General features: G+C 48.7%; 9 protein-coding genes and 1 non-coding gene across 10 annotated transcripts; 2 read left to right on the forward strand and 8 right to left on the reverse strand.

The window, feature by feature from the left end:
- Positions 1 to 417: 417 nt before the first annotated feature.
- Positions 418 to 2,702, reverse strand: ASPGLDRAFT_42896 (GTR/RAG family Ras-related GTP-binding protein). Its single transcript, XM_022545697.1, has 5 exons — positions 2,230 to 2,702; positions 1,793 to 1,890; positions 1,638 to 1,739; positions 897 to 1,580; positions 418 to 842 (listed from the first exon to the last, which is right to left on the reverse strand). Exons 1-5 carry the CDS (start codon positions 2,233 to 2,235, stop codon positions 677 to 679), a joined length of 1,056 nt encoding a protein of 351 aa, XP_022404513.1. The 5' UTR covers positions 2,236 to 2,702; the 3' UTR covers positions 418 to 676.
- A 319-nt stretch (positions 2,703 to 3,021) lies between these two features.
- Positions 3,022 to 4,715, reverse strand: ASPGLDRAFT_142535 (uncharacterized protein). Its single transcript, XM_022541769.1, has 3 exons — positions 4,608 to 4,715; positions 3,766 to 4,553; positions 3,022 to 3,713 (listed from the first exon to the last, which is right to left on the reverse strand). Exons 1-3 carry the CDS (start codon positions 4,627 to 4,629, stop codon positions 3,099 to 3,101), a joined length of 1,425 nt encoding a protein of 474 aa, XP_022404514.1. The 5' UTR covers positions 4,630 to 4,715; the 3' UTR covers positions 3,022 to 3,098.
- Positions 4,716 to 5,050: 335 nt separating this feature from the next.
- On the forward strand, positions 5,051 to 6,716 carry ASPGLDRAFT_63932 (tRNA-dihydrouridine synthase family protein; the record flags this gene model as incomplete). The annotated part of the gene is made up of 2 exons (XM_022548725.1): positions 5,051 to 5,209; positions 5,274 to 6,716. 2 exons carry the CDS (start codon positions 5,051 to 5,053, stop codon positions 6,714 to 6,716), a joined length of 1,602 nt encoding a protein of 533 aa, XP_022404515.1.
- A 255-nt stretch (positions 6,717 to 6,971) lies between these two features.
- On the reverse strand, positions 6,972 to 7,637 carry ASPGLDRAFT_63933 (CENP-X/MHF2 family protein; the record flags this gene model as incomplete). Its single annotated transcript, XM_022548726.1, has 2 exons — positions 6,972 to 7,019; positions 7,089 to 7,637. 2 exons carry the CDS (start codon positions 7,635 to 7,637, stop codon positions 6,972 to 6,974), a joined length of 597 nt encoding a protein of 198 aa, XP_022404516.1.
- Positions 7,638 to 7,767: 130 nt separating this feature from the next.
- ASPGLDRAFT_999221 (uncharacterized protein) lies at positions 7,768 to 8,786 on the reverse strand. Its single transcript, XM_022550646.1, has 3 exons — positions 8,593 to 8,786; positions 8,468 to 8,526; positions 7,768 to 8,387 (listed from the first exon to the last, which is right to left on the reverse strand). The coding sequence occupies exons 1-3, from the start codon at positions 8,654 to 8,656 to the stop codon at positions 7,899 to 7,901; spliced, it is 612 nt and encodes a 203-aa protein (XP_022404517.1). The 5' UTR covers positions 8,657 to 8,786; the 3' UTR covers positions 7,768 to 7,898.
- A 10-nt stretch (positions 8,787 to 8,796) lies between these two features.
- ASPGLDRAFT_55139 (MIF domain protein) lies at positions 8,797 to 10,005 on the reverse strand (the record flags this gene model as incomplete). Its single annotated transcript, XM_022548119.1, has 2 exons — positions 8,797 to 9,532; positions 9,589 to 10,005. The coding sequence occupies 2 exons, from the start codon at positions 10,003 to 10,005 to the stop codon at positions 8,918 to 8,920; spliced, it is 1,032 nt and encodes a 343-aa protein (XP_022404518.1). The 3' UTR covers positions 8,797 to 8,917.
- A 479-nt stretch (positions 10,006 to 10,484) lies between these two features.
- On the reverse strand, positions 10,485 to 11,045 carry ASPGLDRAFT_22647 (DUF504 domain-containing protein; the record flags this gene model as incomplete). The annotated part of the gene is made up of 2 exons (XM_022543205.1): positions 10,485 to 10,750; positions 10,808 to 11,045. The coding sequence occupies 2 exons, from the start codon at positions 11,043 to 11,045 to the stop codon at positions 10,485 to 10,487; spliced, it is 504 nt and encodes a 167-aa protein (XP_022404519.1).
- Positions 11,046 to 11,440: 395 nt separating this feature from the next.
- ASPGLDRAFT_t35 lies at positions 11,441 to 11,512 on the reverse strand. The gene has a single exon. It is a non-coding gene; the product is annotated as a tRNA-Glu (tRNA).
- A 458-nt stretch (positions 11,513 to 11,970) lies between these two features.
- Positions 11,971 to 13,410, forward strand: ASPGLDRAFT_999490 (MIND complex subunit MTW1). Its single transcript, XM_022550647.1, has 3 exons — positions 11,971 to 12,094; positions 12,203 to 12,529; positions 12,614 to 13,410. Exons 1-3 carry the CDS (start codon positions 12,041 to 12,043, stop codon positions 13,214 to 13,216), a joined length of 984 nt encoding a protein of 327 aa, XP_022404520.1. The 5' UTR covers positions 11,971 to 12,040; the 3' UTR covers positions 13,217 to 13,410.
- Positions 13,284 to 14,487, reverse strand: ASPGLDRAFT_63937 (dihydroorotase; the record flags this gene model as incomplete). Its single annotated transcript, XM_022548727.1, has 3 exons — positions 13,284 to 14,219; positions 14,291 to 14,370; positions 14,433 to 14,487. The coding sequence occupies 3 exons, from the start codon at positions 14,485 to 14,487 to the stop codon at positions 13,284 to 13,286; spliced, it is 1,071 nt and encodes a 356-aa protein (XP_022404521.1).
- Between the last annotated feature and the right edge of the window lie 875 nt (positions 14,488 to 15,362).

Consider the following 15,362-nt stretch of genomic DNA (forward strand, 5'->3'; position numbering starts at 1 on the left):
GAAATCACCTAAATACTAATCAACAATTAGCAAAAGCTCGACCAAATAAATCAATCGAAGCAAGCAAATGTGGCTCGACAAAAGTCAGACATCCAAGGAAGTAATTGCGCTCAACGCCATCTAGAATGGGTTCAAACGATGACTAGCGTGGAAACTGCGAATGTAGGAAAAGTTTTCATCATAAAAATGTCGAGGGCATTGCTGTGCTGAAGAGATACAAATTGAGACTCACCATTAGTTAGTATGTATTGATCGAGGCGCAAATGTTATGAGCAAGAAAAATGGTCGCTGAGCATCAAATCGGATACTCAAGCCATTTTTTGCAGCTTTGAATGGCGAAGAAATTTTTTGGAAGAGAAGCGACTATTTAAAGGGTGGAAAAAAAAAAAAAAAAAAAAAAAAAAAAAAAATTTAAAGCGGGTCGTTATGATGCCTGGACTATCATAGTTGGTGCCTTATTGTCAATCCGGCCATCACGATTTGCCTGGCTGGATTTTGCTCAGAATGTGTGATCATTCAGTCAATTGATGCTATCAGAAGAAATTTGGGTATGTCGAACTTCATAGAAGTATAAAAGCCTGGAAATGCGACAGGAATATCGACAAACAAGCTATCTCAAAAAAATTTTTGGGCGTGTGCCCACGCAGCTCCTGGAACGAGTCCATCTCAGCTGGCCTTACACCTGGTCCCTTTGACTCTCGGTCTCATGATCCTTGTCCTGATCCCATCCGCGAGTAAACACATCCTGGAGAGCGTCTTGGAATGTACGGCAGTTCATGTCAATCAGGCCCTTTTTCTCCTTGGCCTCTGGATGACGGAGCACGGATACGAGACATAAATACCTAGCAATCATAAGCAAACTGCGAGATAACAAGTAAAGGGAGTAGTGAATGTACTTGTTCATTTCCATGAGATGGATCATCGTCTCGTCGTGCAAAACGACGTGGCTCTCTGCTTCTTGAATCTGGTCACCCTTGGGTTTGCGGTCCGGATGATCCCATGAGTACAGTTCTGAAACGTCGACAATTACGTCGATGTAGTCCGAACACATCTCATAGCATGCCATATCTATAGGACGAGTATCGGATGCAATGTAAATCTTGCTCAGCACGTCGAAGAGATAGGTCTTTTCGAATCCACAGTTGTCACCAAGCGTGTTGATCAAGTTCTCCAGAGTGGACAGGTTGGGGATGAGTTTTTGAATGACTTTGCTGAATGCTTCGAATACCGAGTAGTCATAAATGGATGTCATATAGTAGTGAACTGGCGCATTCTCGTAGCCGGCATCGCTTAGTTCATCCGAGATGTGCTGCACAATGTCCTGGAAGGTATCGCCACGGTACTCGTCCGAAAGCCCGTCTACCTTGTGGATGAAAACCTCGATGTTGATGTTAGGATAGTATTGCTGGACAGTCAAGATTGTACGGTTCAGGCGAGCAACTGAGTCCAGGTAGTCATCCTGCGCATCGATGACCCAAACCAAAGCTCCAAGGCTCCCAAAGATATCCTCGAGGTCAAAGGAAGGCTCAAAGTATTCCAGCTGACCGGGAAAGTCCCAGACCTGGAAGTCCATGAAAGAGCTAGTAATAGTTAGGTGAGATTGGATCCAAATAAAGCGGAAACGCAATACCACTCACTGGATCGAGTCCTTTTGGATACGAGTAGTAGACTCAAGGAATAACGTTTCGTTCGGCGGCATTTTGTGGAAGACAACGCTAGCGATAGACGATTTTCCACTCCTGTATATTATCAGTATGTTGCTTCTTGGATGCTGGGAAATGCGGTATTTTACCTTCTCAACCCCATAAGAAGAAGACGAGGCTTGAGATCTTGAGCCTTGCTGTTAGACTGGCCGGCTTTTCCCGGAGCCACCAGGGCCTGATTCGAAGTCTGTGCGGTTTTCGGAAACCTCATGTTAGCAACGATCCCAATGAAGTATTCGAGTGGTAGAGAGGCCATAGACATCTCAGGGACATATGAAACGGGAAGTTGGGGTAGACAAGGTCAAGATAGTATGGCGTGATTCGGTACAGTGAGGCATTGGCTAATGCAGTGAAGGCAGAGCGATCATCACACAATGGGCATTGTAGGACAACAAAATATGACCAGACAAGTTGCGATCACAACACATTGACTGGAGCATAACACAACAGAATGGGAAATGCGCAGGTTTGGATATTTCTTGGTTTGACTCTTGAACTATCAAAGAGCAAGTAGGAGATCTCTTACCTCCATATTGTCTAACGAATTGGGATCTAATAATGGCAAAAGGCAGAAATAGCACACACGGAATCAGCCTATTGCCTTCAAGCACAGCTCAAGTCGAGACTGAGGATATAATTCTCTCTTTCGAATGAGCTACTGGCGTGGCTTGCAGAACAGAGATAGAGCCGGAGAGAACTGCTGCAATTCAAATCTTGAGACCCATGGCCACTGTGGGTATAAAGACGTCAAAGGGGATATCACTCGGTAGTTGAGTGGATAGAGAAATTGAATCCGATTGATCCCTGGCTATGCCATATAAAAAGCAGGTCGTGACTGTAAATCGGTGGATCTTGTGAGGACAGATGAGTTGGTATCTTTGCGGGGAAATGATTAGAATTTCCGGGGAATGACCGAGGGGAGATAGCTTTCCGGAGCTGGAGAAAGAACAATTGAGCTCGGAATTATTGGCTTCTGATATATCCCCGTATGGTTTTATGAGAATCCACTCAAGAAAGATGCAGAAAGCAGCACAACGATAAGAGGTCTTTAAGAGGGGACGTGACGATGCTGACCTAATCATGAATTCTGGCGATCCGGCCTTGGCATTTGGGGACGTTGATCTACGCCGACACTTTGATTATTTGGAGGACATTTACATGGGAAATTATTCCTTCTTCATGTATATTTTCGATCTCAAACATGAGTAACAAGATGCTTAGGTGCAGAGTGCGTCTTAGGGCGATTGCCATGAAAAGCGAGTATGGCGGTGCTGATATAACAGTACGTCTTCGGAGATGCGAAACTGATACTCCCGGTGGATATTGGAAGCTGGAAACTTCAGCGCAATCTTGACATTCAACCCGTATGAATTATAATCATCAAATCATCTATGCTCACATACTCGTGCCATGACTCCCTGCGGGAGCCTTGCTATTAACAAAATAATGAACCCGCAATTGCGGAATAATCCCTTGGTCCTCGATATCACCCAGCACGTAATTTTCTGGTGTACCAAACCAAAACCTCCAATCACTATCCTGGCCTGAATATAGCCATCGCGCGTCGTACTTCCCACTTTCGCTCCGCGATACAGGAACCCGCACAACAACGGGTGGACCATTCGGAGACCAATAGTGCACCGCCGCCGTGACATTATTCGCCGTCGTTATAAGTATCGCTGTTTCCGAAGGATGCCACACAATCTGTTTGACTGGATGTTCGTGGTAAAGAGCTGCAAAGAGTCCCGGTGCTGATCCGAGTGTCCATACCCAGACGATGTTCGGTCGTGTCTGGTCTACGGTTGCGAGTAGGCTTCCTTCTGAGCTGAATGACATTACCGAGACACCACGTGGTGGGGCAGAAGTTTCTGCGAGCATGGCGGGTGCAGAGGGGCCTGGTACCTCTGTGTATTCGAGGTCGCCGTCTGCATTTGTGAATTGCTCTCGCCAGACCACAAAGGAATTCTGATCGGCTGGGGCGACATGTGCGAGCGAAATGGAACATGTGAACTAGTCTAATTAGCAAATGCACTCTACAATAATTGCCGGGTATTCGTCTTACTGTTTTGTTTTTGAGAAGGTCTATGGTGCCGTCAACCTTGCCCACAGCCAAGTATTCAGATGCACCGGTGTTAGGAGAAACAGGGCTCCATTGTATGTTCTTGACCCCAAGATCAACGGTGTCATCTAATTCCGGTGGTCCGGTATAGGTCCTGAAAGGTTGTCCATCGGCCGTATAAATGAGCACTTTCGTGCCTGTGCTTGCAGCGTCCCAGATAGCTATCCATCTTCCATCGGGACTCCATTTCAGGCCTTGGGCATCCACCGTAGGTAATATTGCGCGTCCTATAAGCTCATAAGACCGGAATTCATGGATAGTGAGTAGATCGTTGGCGTCAGGTTTCAGTATGATTGCAAATTGTCGAGTATTGGGTCGATATCCAAAGTTGTTATAATGCGATGATTTCGGCGTCTTGATGATCTGACTTCGCCCGGTGTCCAAAGAATAGATTGTCAATTTGGTATTCCACGCGTGAAACACAATGACTTCATTTTCGTCCCCGCCGAAATCGATGTTCAACGCGCCGGGTTCAATGCTCTCGATTCCTGCGTGCTGTTGCAACGGGCTCAATTGCCAAAGCACAATGCGGGAATCACTGGCCCAGAGTACACGTCCATCAGAGGCACTAGGTCGTGAGAATTTGACAAATTTTGATGCGTTCTCTTTTGTTTTAACAATCTCCACTTCTTTGAACCCTGACGATGCGGGGTTTAGATGGACTATGAGATCCTTCCCGTTCAATTGGACGACAAACGCCCCATCCTCGGATAGTGATACCGGTGATAATCCTGCAAGCTTGTCAGAGATGCATGCGTCACCTCAAGAAGCGTTTTTTGCCCTACCTGCTCCTCCGGTGGAGTCCATGTTGACAGAAACACAACGTCAATAATGACGTATCAAAGGCGCATCAACGGAAAATAAAATATGCTGCTTGGGTGCTCCTAGCCCTCTCGAGATGATACGCGTTTTCCCACGGTGAATCTTGAAAAATGATCATCATCCGGGAGATAAGACCAAGGGTTCGAGTCGGGCCTTATTGATATTTCCATTTCGGGACAGCGCCAAGCTTTCAGATAAGATAAGACGGAATATCAATAGTCCGCTACGTATCAATATGTTTTTTCGCGAAATGTTGCCGCATTTCCCCACGGCACCGCAGTCCAGATCAATTCCAATTTTGTTTTTCTAAATCTCTTTTCTCTCAGCAAACATAGGGCTTAGTCGTTTCATTGCTCCGTACTTGGGGCGGTTTATCCCTCGATTCCAGCGTTCTAGTGTCGCAAAAATGGCCGCCTTCGCCGAAATACAGTCAGTCCCCGAAGCGCAGAATGCGCCTGTGGATGTGACTCCTCAGCCAAGGAAGAAGTTGCTTGGGAGGGAGTTCTACAAGAGCATAGGCAGCCCAAAGTACATTGTGGCGCCTATGGTTGACCGGTCTGAATTTGTAATTCTTCTCTCGATGCCTACTTCTAGTTCCAAGTCATGGGCTAACAGTACTCTTTGAATAGGCATGGCGTATGCTCACTCGTTCATTCATGTCGCCTGAAGATGCGAAACGACTTCTTTCCTACTCGCCAATGTACCATGCGCGCCTTTTCCGTGAGCAGGCCGCTGTGCGCTCTCAGCACTTCCAACCCACTCGCGCTGCGGCCGGTCAGAACGACGAGTCCTTGTTCCTCGACGGCAACCCATCCATCGACAGACCTCTCTTCGTACAATTTTGCGCAAATGACCCCGAGGATTTCTTGGAAGCAGCGCGCCATGTGGTTCCATACTGTGATGCTGTCGATCTGAACCTCGGCTGCCCTCAGGGCATTGCAAAGAAAGGAAATTACGGCGCATTCTTGCAGGAAGACTGGGATCTGATCTATAAACTCATCAACCGCCTACACACGGAACTATCTATACCTATAACAGCTAAATTCCGAATCCAGGAAACGAAAGAGAAAACACTCGAATACGCAAAAATGATCCTCTCCGCTGGCGCGAACATCATCACACTCCATGGACGCAGAAGGGAACAGAAGGGACACGCCACTGGCCTGGCAGATTGGGGTTACATTCGGTATCTTCGTGACAATCTGCCGCCGGAGACCGTCATCTTCGCAAACGGCAACAACCTGAACCACGATGACCTGGAACGCTGCCTTGAAGAAACAGGTGCTGACGGTGTGATGAGCGCTGAAGGGAACCTGTCCGATCCGTCCATCTTCGGCAAACTTCCTCCAGTCGGAAGTGAAGGAAGAGAATATTGGAGAGGCGAGAACGGCAAGGGAGGCTATCGGTTAGACGCAGTGCTCCGACGATATCTGGACATCATCTACAAATATGTCCTCGAAACACCGGGTCCCGAAAGAAAGCCTCTCTATCTCCCATCGGATCCTAAGGAGGAGGAGCCAGAGCCGGAAACCACCGCAGAAGAAGAACCCGAAGATGGGCCCCCGAAGAAGAAGCAAAAGCAGTCCAAGTCCAAAAACAAAAGGCCCAACTCGCCCAGTCTGGGAGTGATGCAGGGACACCTTTTCCAACTCCTGCGTCCGATGATTGGCCTGCACACAAATGTCCGTGATGCCCTCGCAAGATCAAGACCAGGAGACATGCCTGCCTTCGAACATGTTCTATCTCTTGTTGAGAAGGCAGTCAAGAGCGGTCTCGACGAATACGAGCAGTTCCCTGAGCGCTTTGCAGAATCGCCTGATGCGCAATTAACAGGATCTAAGGCCACCATTGCGCAGTATGGTAGGCCGTTCTGGGTTTGCCAGCCTCATATTCGCCCTCTGCCTGAAGAAGCTCTGGAGAACGGAGCTCTCAAGTTGAAGAAGAATGCCGTGAAAAACGAGTCTAAAGAAAACGGCTCTGAAGAGAAGGCAACGAACGCTGGCGCTGAGAATTCTGCTGCTCCCTCTGCTGATCTGGCAGACGCCTCGACCACTCCTCTGGTGAGTGGCTGAATGGATTAACGGACGTCTCTCCTTTTGTGACGTTTGGGACGGAGTTCATCGAGTACAGTTTTGACATTCGTGCGTTTATAAAAGCGTATAGACACAACATTCAGCGTGCTCGTTCTCGTTCAATTGCAGATAAAAACGCAAATATACCCTCGACCATTGTCATATAGAATAAATATGCAAATATGTCTGGCCTTCTTATGCCTATTTTGAACTCCATAACTCCAAACCAATGCCCAATTATCATGATATCGAAATCTAGAAATCCAAAACAAGCTGCGGCGCCATCTTCTCGAGATCCTCGACCTATCAACAAAACACAAGTTAGCAACCGTTTCACCCCAGCACCTCAGTTCCAGAAAAACCAAAACATACCTCCAAAAACCCATCCCCAACACTCCCCCCGCCACCCCCACCCTCAGCCCTCTCATACGCAGCCCTGGCCAGCGCCTCCCTCACAAAAACATCAATATACTTCGCCACAACCTCATTCGCATCCTTCGCGATCTTCGTCTTCTCGCTCTGGAAGTTATGATGCAGTAACCTCGTAAGCAATTTCCCCGGAATCGCGGGGTCGCTTGTCGTTACGTCTTTGGATTCCTTGCCGTAAATTATTTCCGCGAGCATGTAATTTGGTTCTTCGTCTTCGGAGGGGTCGCGGTTGTTGTTGTCTTCGGGGGCGGAGTCGGAGGGTGAGGCGGAGGGGGTGGGGGATGGGGCTTTTTTGCGGGAGGAAGATGCTGTTGTTGTTGATTTGCGCTTAAGTTTTGGATTTGAGGTGCTTGAGGAGGTGGTTGTGGTGTTTTTTGTGTTGGATTTTGTTGCTGGTGCTGGATTCGAGGGTCCCTCGCCGGGAGACGCGCGCCGCGGTGGGTTGAAGGGGAGTCGTCGGCGTTTTTGGGCGGGTTGGCGTTCGACGGGCATGGTTGCGGCGTCGATAGAGAAACAGCTCTGCTATTCCTTTGTAAATATGCCGGTGTCTATATGGGAAATGGCTGGGTTTGAGTGGATAATTCGCGATTAGAGATCCGCGTTCTGGAAACCGATATCCTTCCATTTTGGGCCTAGTTCATCATGTGATATCATAGCAAAAGTAGGAAATCAGCTATGGAACTGACTACTACGCGCTATGAGACTAAATCATTTGTTCCCATTCCTCCGAGGCCAAACACTCTCTAGACTCAATCAGAGCTCTTCCCCCGGGGGCCTCACAGCCGTAACCTCCAAACCCGCCTCCTCCAACACCCGCCTAGAACGACACCATTCCACATCAAAAAGCCCAGAATTAAACCGGCAAGACCACAGCTCCCTAGGCGGCTCAACATTATCCTCGCCCTCACCCCGTTCCTCAAGCCCCTCAAGCTGCTCCTTCAAATCCGCAACAGCAAGCTCCGTATACGCCAGTATCGTAGCCGGACGACTAACTCTCTTCCCGTATCCGCGAGACGTGAAGAGGCAGATTATCCAGTGTTTCTTTCGCTCCTGTCCTTCCTCGTCATTGTCTTGTGCTGTATAGTCTTTCTCTTGGGGCGGGATGAGGAGCGCTGTTCCCGTGGGTAGGCGGGATTTGACGGGTTTGCCTTTGGGGTTGGTTGGTTCGACGGTCTTGTATTGAGGCTTTCTACGAGAGTATTTTAGGCAGTTGGATCGATAGACAGCGTATGCGGCGGGGTACTGTTTGTTTTGAAGAAGAGAACTTGTCAGCGTCCAGCGCAGGTGCAAATATCACTGAGTCTAGGTTCTCTTCTGCTTACTCGCTCTCGAAAGGCCTCTGCGATTCCTGCGCCCCAGGAGCCTTGACTGTTACAGGCGTCTGTCCTCGTGAATGGATAAAATTAGTGCGAATTTCGTCGTCGCGTTTGAAATAGGCATCACGTACGAATTAGCGCTGCTCTATCTGGCGCATCAAACAGGTCACCTTCAATCTCCGTGACGGTGGACATGGTTATGGCAGCTACATTTGAACGAACTGATGGGAGTTGAAAGTCGATGGTGGCAGTCTGCGATAGCGACTAAATATAGAGGCCCTAGGCAACAAGACATCACAGTGAATGATTGATTCTTTTCGCTATGCTAACTAAAACCGTCTCCTGTCAACAACATTCGAAGCTCAAAAACAAAAGAGCGAGGTACCCATGCACTACCATACAGCGAATATCAAGAAAAACACCATAGCCAGTCCTTTGCCGATCTAATGATACCCCCTACTTCGTTTCTTCCTCCGAACCACGGTCTCCAACCCGGCGATATACAAAATCACGCAGGCTCTTGGACTTTCTGACTGATTGGGAGTGGTCGCCTTCGCCAGAGGATTCCTTGACATGGCCATCTTTGTCCGAGACCGGTGTTGATTCATGAGATCCATCCGCTTTGTCGCAGGAGGATGTGACGACAGATAGACGTGGGCTGCTGCTATTGGACTTCAGCTTCCGACTCATGGAACGCGATAGGCTTTTGAAGACACCCGAGTCCCGCGAGTCGCGTTCAAGACGTACGAGATCTCCCAACATCGTGACTCCGTCTGTCGCAAGATTCTCTTCGGGTACAGAAGCATATATAATCACTCCACGATTGGGCGCGATGTCGAGAAATTCGTGGAGGATCTTCTGGATGAAGATCGTGTTGCGCAGGTTCGTGATCGGGGCAATGAGGTATGGGTGCGCAAAGACCTTCATCAGATAGGCAGGGGCAGCCGAGTTACCGAAATGAAGGCGGACGTCCTGCTGTATAACGACCATCATGGAGGTCTCAGGCCGTTGGTAAACATGTGCCAGGCGAGATGTCAGATAGGACACGAGCTTGGCCTCATCCTCTTTGACCTAAATCAAGCCATTAGTCCTGAGAAGCATTGGTATCATGCAGAAAGACAACGTACCCTGGTGCTTATCTTGATCTCGACCACAACAATGGAGCCATTGGTAAGCAAGCTTGTGGAAGGATGCTCCGGTCCACGGTCGTTGAAGATGCCATCGTAGTACTGAGTCTTGTTCCTGCGCGCCTGTGCTTCACCACCATTCGTCCGTGACGCATTCTCTGTCTTCTCGTCTGCAGAGGGGACTCGCACCAGCTTGGGAGGCGGGGTATCCTCGTCGTCGGCATCCTCTTCCAGAAACATGGATGGCAGTACGAGGGGTTTTTGCTGCTTTTTCTTCTTTCTCAAGCTCACATCGGGGACCATCCTCGCAGCCAGAGCCTGGAAGGTGATGGGGTTCTCGATCACAGGGCTCGTTGGTGAAAGGCTCGTAGACGAGGTTGGTGAGTAGGTTTGTCTTCTAAAGCGATAGAAAGACATGTTGACGATGTGATCGTATGAAGTAATCGTAACCGATGCTAGAATAAAGACAAGGAATGGCTAAGCGACGTCTGTGTCTATAGCAGACAATAACGGATAGGAGTACGATGCAGGAGAGTAGGAAGAGAAGAAGTTAGAGGTCTCCGTTCTATTTGACCTGGGTTGGGAAGGTCTGGGTGGCACCTTCCCACTAAGGAAGTGACGGCACGGCAATAGCAACAACAACAGAAAACGGCAACTGCTTGGGAAGGAACGAGCAAGCGCAAGAAAAATTCGATAGCGTGATTCTAACGGGGCTTCTTATTGGTATACTGATCATTACTTGCATCACTCTTGATATATCCCGTTTTCTGGACCTGACGGAAAGCTAGGGCTGCGAACTTGGAGCCATATAGACAGATGATATCCCGATAACATGTACACGGCACCAAGATATGTATGGTAGATTTCACGAATTACATACAGCATTCAAAAATATCCTAACTAAGGAACGACAGCCAACTGTATGCCGAATTCCCACTGTAGAAGATCTTGTCGGTCCTCCTCCTCTTATCCCACACTATGTCTCCATCTGTCTTCCGCTTGATATACAGGATTCGATGCTGCGGAATAAACTCCTCATCGGTCAGGTCCTTCTTCCAGGATCCAAGGCTAGCTTCTAGGCGACCATTGAATCTGTCCTCGTATCCGATTATATAGTCCTCGCTGTCGAATTTGACATCCCAGATTATGCGGTTGATGACATCTTCAGTTAAATGATCAGCATACGATTCAGGAAGACTTTTATTCAAATATTCCGTACCTGCTGCCGGTCGGAGTCTGTTCTCCGTTGATTCTGGTTCTTTTGATGTTGATTGCGGTGACCTGTATACTTCGTCCGCTGGCTCCGGAGCAGCAGGGCTTGCTTCGCGAGAAACCTGCTTGCTAGAAGCATGCTTATACGACGACGGCGTAGGAGTGAGGCTATTCTCTTCGCTGGTGAGTTCATGGGAGCATAGTTCATGCTCCTGTGGTGGAGTCAATGGGGCGTGGGAAGCCATGATAATGCGATTGGTATATATCGACGCTCAATATTCTTGATCTGTTGTTTTCTGAGGAATAGATATTCTGAGGACGGCCAGTCCTCTCTTATATATAAATGCATGGCTAACTACTCCGGCTCGCGATCAGCCGTGCTTTGACTGTACTACGTACATTGTCGTATATCCAACTGCGATGACGACTGAAAAAAGCATAGCCCCAGAACCCTGCAGCTTATGCAAATGAGTCAATGGCATCGCATGACTGTTCAATGAGTCACTTAACTCAATACCTTGTTACTACGCCGAAAGTACTCATGAATGAGCAAAGGAAAGAAAAAAGAACAGGAGAGAGAGAAAAAAAGGTTAAGGGGAAAATACATTCAGTACACAAAAAGAAGAAAAGCAAAAAGTAATTCCGACACGGGGAATCGAACCCCGAGCTGCCGTGTGAGAGACGGCGATGTTAACCATTACACCATATCGGATGTTGTTAAATGCCACCTACAATTTAGACTACATAAGCTAATACAATGTGGCTACTCTATAGTACACTTCATAATTGTCTCGTAGAGGTTACAGAAGAGCGATGTGTTGGGGCTTTTACGATGAATACAGGTGCATGAAAAAACTCTTTACTTGATGGGTGACTCGGGCGTGTTATGGCTGCATCTCGCTGGATAACTAACTATATATCTCGGGCTGCCTTGAATAAGAGGACCATTAAACCCAGTTATAGAGAAACGACCAGAGACTTATCTCTCCAAATTATGCTAGACACCAGAAGCTTTTAAAAAAATTACCCAGTAAAGCAGATCATTGTCTGGTATACTCCGTAGTTATCGCTGAAAGCACCCAAATATTCTATGATGGTTGGTCTTGGCTCTGCGGTTGGCGGGGACAAAGTCAATTGTTTCCGCAACTCCACGCGCATCGCGTCCTTCATCGGACGACATCTCACCACGCTTGATTCCCACGCCGGGCATGGATAATGTGCTTGGCTGAATTCTATCAAGATGAATGACGCGACTACTTCTTTGCTCACTGAGCACTTCAGTTATACGCCCCTGGTGAGTTTCCCTGCAGTGTCTTTTCGAGACATGCGTCGCTCGTTGCTCCCCAAACAATCTTTGCAAACCGGCATAGAAGAGAAACCACATAACTAACACCATCGCTAGTCCCTCATAGACGATGTCATAAACTCAATTAACAACCTAATCTACCAAGCGATCTCAAGTCTCGAATCGGGCCTGCTCGGTACACCTCCCGAACGCCTGGGCTTCTCGCACGCCAACAACGGCTCTACCATCCCTGACACCGACGAGGACGGGAACGTGATCTATCCGGAGGCGAAATTGGAAATCGAAAATGGCCTACATCAGCTGGAGACATTGCTCGAATCGACTGTCGACAAGGCATATGATAAATTCGAAATCTATGTGCTGAGAAACATTCTCACCGTGCCGGAGGATCTGATTAGTTGGGTTCGATTGAGGCACTACGAGGTACGCGATACTGGATCATGCAGCACAACTCAGCTGCCACAAGGTCCTCATTGTGGACGCCTAGCTGACTGTTACTTTTGACAGGGTCTCTCTTTCAACCCGGGCCCCGATACCCCCACACCTGAGATGGTTCTTGAGCATCGCAAAAAATTACATGAAACGAGAAAACTCAATCGGTCGCTGAAGCAAGAGCGTGCTCGCAACGACGCCGTTATTTCCCAATTACGATCCATCCTTTCGACTGTGTCCGCTGCGAAAAACAATGGAGATTCCACGGCCACTGCAGGCAAAGACTTGGATCTTTCATTCTTGACGTCCAGCTCCGCAGCACAACAGCTACGCGTCGGTGCCGTTACCGGACCCAATACTCACCACACTCCTCTTACGACCAACACCACCTTCATCTTATCGCAACTCCCCGCTCTACAAGCGATGCTCAAGCAGCTTCGTCCCAAGCTGGATACTCTACCGAAATCAGCCGAATTGGCGGAGAAAGACCCGAAGAAGGACGAGAGAAAGGAATACATTGAGAGCAGAATCAGGCTTCACCTGGAGCGTGCCGGTCAGCTGGCCGTGGGTAGTGATGGTGATCCCATTGTTGCAGGACGACGGATCGGCAACTCAGAAGCGCATGCTCTCGAAGCTGTGACGAGCATCCTTACGCAAGGGGACAATAAGCCGGAGTAAGAAAACAATATTTGAAAAGAAAACACGACAGGTATTTCGTTGTTTGTCACTCAATTGGCAGAGAAAACTATGACGACCACGAGACGGTCCATGTCTCCTGGCCGCGTCTGAATGGAACCACGTCCAACTTTTCAGACTGCAGGATGTTTGCGATATTTTCACCTTTCTTCTCCAGGGTAATGAACTCGTTCTTTTCCTCACCGATGCCATAGAATTGCCGGCCGAATTTGCTCAGGAAACCCTCAAGAATCCCAGGGGTGATGTCAGACTCCTTGAGGACGCCATTCTCACAAGCTTGCTCGAAAGAGTCGACCACGACCTGGGTAGTGTACGGCTGAGTGAACACGCCTGCTGCGATCTTGTCTCCGCCGCGCTTGGAGGCAGCCGGATGAGGTGCACTGTCCGAGCCGAAGAAGAACTTCGGGTCACCAGATACCGCAGCCCGGAGGAGAGCGTCACGGTCCGCGGGGGTCTTGGCAACAGGCTTGCAGAAGCAGAACGGATCTCCGGCCCAGGAGTCAATGATGATGGACAAGTGATGAGCCGTGATGGTACCGGCAACGGTGGGACCGCATTTCTTGACAGCCTCAATGGCTGCTGCCGTCGTGCAGTGCTCCAGGATAATGCGGAGCTTAGGGAAACGCTCGTGGAGCTGGCCCAGAACTGGCAAGAAGCGCTCCTCAGCCGACAAGACCGTCACGTCGCCTGTGGAGGGTGCCTCTCCGTGAAGATTGAGAACCATGTCCTGACGCTCCATCTCCTCAAAGACAGGGTAGAACACGGAGTAGTCGACGACACCCGAGGAAGAGTTGGTAGTCACACCCGCCGGGTAACTCTTGACACCAGTGATACCCCTCTTCTTCGCCTCGACAATGGTCTCCGGGGTCACATCCTCATGGAGGTACAGAGACATCAGGTAGTTTACATTGGGCTCAATGGCTTGCAGGCGTTGTTTATATTCAAGCGCGCGGTCAACGGTGGTAATTGGTGGTACGAGGTTTGGCTGGTTTTATGTTAATCTACTCGTTCATGTTGTTTCTTGCATGTTAATAGATACGAATTGAAGTTGCGTACCATGACAAAAACCGTGTTCACACCTCCCTGTCTGATAGTGGGAGTAACCAGCTCCATCATATCGCCATCACGCAGATGAACTAACCTCAGCAATCAGCATCGAGCCATAACAATGTAATCCATTTCGTCCGAATGTACGCACCATGAAAATCCGCAGACGCGGGAAGCTTAACTCCCTGCAACTTCTCAAGAGGCATGCTGGATGTATATCTCGATCCAAGTCCGAACGCAATTGGAGCAATGCTGCTGCTTTTCCTTGTCAATATCGTCTGGCAGGCTCGAATCATTTGCAATGGTTCCGTATCTTTTCCTTTTCCCCGCGGATTTTTTTATGGAGACCCGTGGAGGGGCTTTTGGCTGCGTTTTTGGCGGCGTTCTTATTGGTTGGGGGTCACGTGTGATATATGACGTCGAACTTGTCTAAAAAGGGAAAATCGGAACTACAACTTCCTAGATGGAATGGGAATTTGACAGTACATCACTGCCAGAATGAATTGCTATATGCCAGGCGAGACGATGATTGCTGTGTTTTTATTGACTGAAGGTCAGACGAAGCCAAAGGCAGAGACTGCGAATCTGCGATTTTGGAGGACATGAACGCGAAATTCACTGTCATGGGGCGGAGGCTCTGGCAGAAAGAATAGAAAAATGGTTGCCAGGCGTTCTCTTTGAGATCAGTCACATCCTGCCAGCTGCTTCCGTCCACGTTCTCATAAAATCCCATCCAAGCCAGTCCTGGTTTTGTTGATCGAATACAGACACAGTATGGGTGAAGATTCGCCTAAGCTGGTTGTTGGGCAGGTCCATCGACTTCTGAATTCGACGCGTGCCAGCAACTGAGCTTCGATATCTGGAAAAGTGCGGCTTTGGCTCGTCCGCAAGGCTCTGAATCTATTTACTTCTATATTGAAGCTCTCTTGAAGCTCGTCAAAGACGTTCCTCCACTTTTTCACTCTCCACCTGATGATCTCAAGCTTTTGGGTGGCTCGAATTACCTTTTCTTGCGGTCTACACTACTTCTCGAAACGACAGATGCCCAGAGTAGCGATCGGCGTCAGAAGTCTGTTGAATA

Source organism: Aspergillus glaucus (genome assembly GCF_001890805.1).
Source record: "Aspergillus glaucus CBS 516.65 unplaced genomic scaffold ASPGLscaffold_3, whole genome shotgun sequence".
Taxonomy (NCBI): domain Eukaryota; kingdom Fungi; phylum Ascomycota; class Eurotiomycetes; order Eurotiales; family Aspergillaceae; genus Aspergillus; species Aspergillus glaucus.

What these genes read in the sequence shown, in the direction of transcription:
- ASPGLDRAFT_42896 (XM_022545697.1), bottom strand. An exon ending in CTTCTTATGGGGTTGAGAAG is followed by an intron (nt 1,740 to 1,792) that starts GTAAAATACCGC and finishes GATAATATACAG; the next exon opens with GAGTGGAAAATCGTCTATCG. An exon ending in CATCTCATGGAAATGAACAA is followed by an intron (nt 843 to 896) that starts GTACATTCACTA and finishes TATGATTGCTAG; the next exon opens with GTATTTATGTCTCGTATCCG.
- ASPGLDRAFT_142535 (XM_022541769.1), bottom strand. Translation starts at nt 4,629, where the DNA reads ATGGACTCCACCGGAGGAGCAG. An exon ending in GGACTCCACCGGAGGAGCAG is followed by an intron (nt 4,554 to 4,607) that starts GTAGGGCAAAAA and finishes ACAAGCTTGCAG; the next exon opens with GATTATCACCGGTATCACTA. An exon ending in ACCTTCTCAAAAACAAAACA is followed by an intron (nt 3,714 to 3,765) that starts GTAAGACGAATA and finishes TAATTAGACTAG; the next exon opens with TTCACATGTTCCATTTCGCT.
- ASPGLDRAFT_999221 (XM_022550646.1), bottom strand. Translation starts at nt 8,656, where the DNA reads ATGTCCACCGTCACGGAGATTGAAGGTGACCTGTTTGATGCGCCAGAT. An exon ending in AGATAGAGCAGCGCTAATTC is followed by an intron (nt 8,527 to 8,592) that starts GTACGTGATGCC and finishes TCACGAGGACAG; the next exon opens with ACGCCTGTAACAGTCAAGGC. An exon ending in CAGAGGCCTTTCGAGAGCGA is followed by an intron (nt 8,388 to 8,467) that starts GTAAGCAGAAGA and finishes CAAAACAAACAG; the next exon opens with TACCCCGCCGCATACGCTGT.
- ASPGLDRAFT_999490 (XM_022550647.1), top strand. Translation starts at nt 12,041, where the DNA reads ATGAATGACGCGACTACTTCTTTGCTCACTGAGCACTTCAGTTATACG. An exon ending in ACTTCAGTTATACGCCCCTG is followed by an intron (nt 12,095 to 12,202) that starts GTGAGTTTCCCT and finishes CACCATCGCTAG; the next exon opens with TCCCTCATAGACGATGTCAT. An exon ending in TTCGATTGAGGCACTACGAG is followed by an intron (nt 12,530 to 12,613) that starts GTACGCGATACT and finishes TACTTTTGACAG; the next exon opens with GGTCTCTCTTTCAACCCGGG.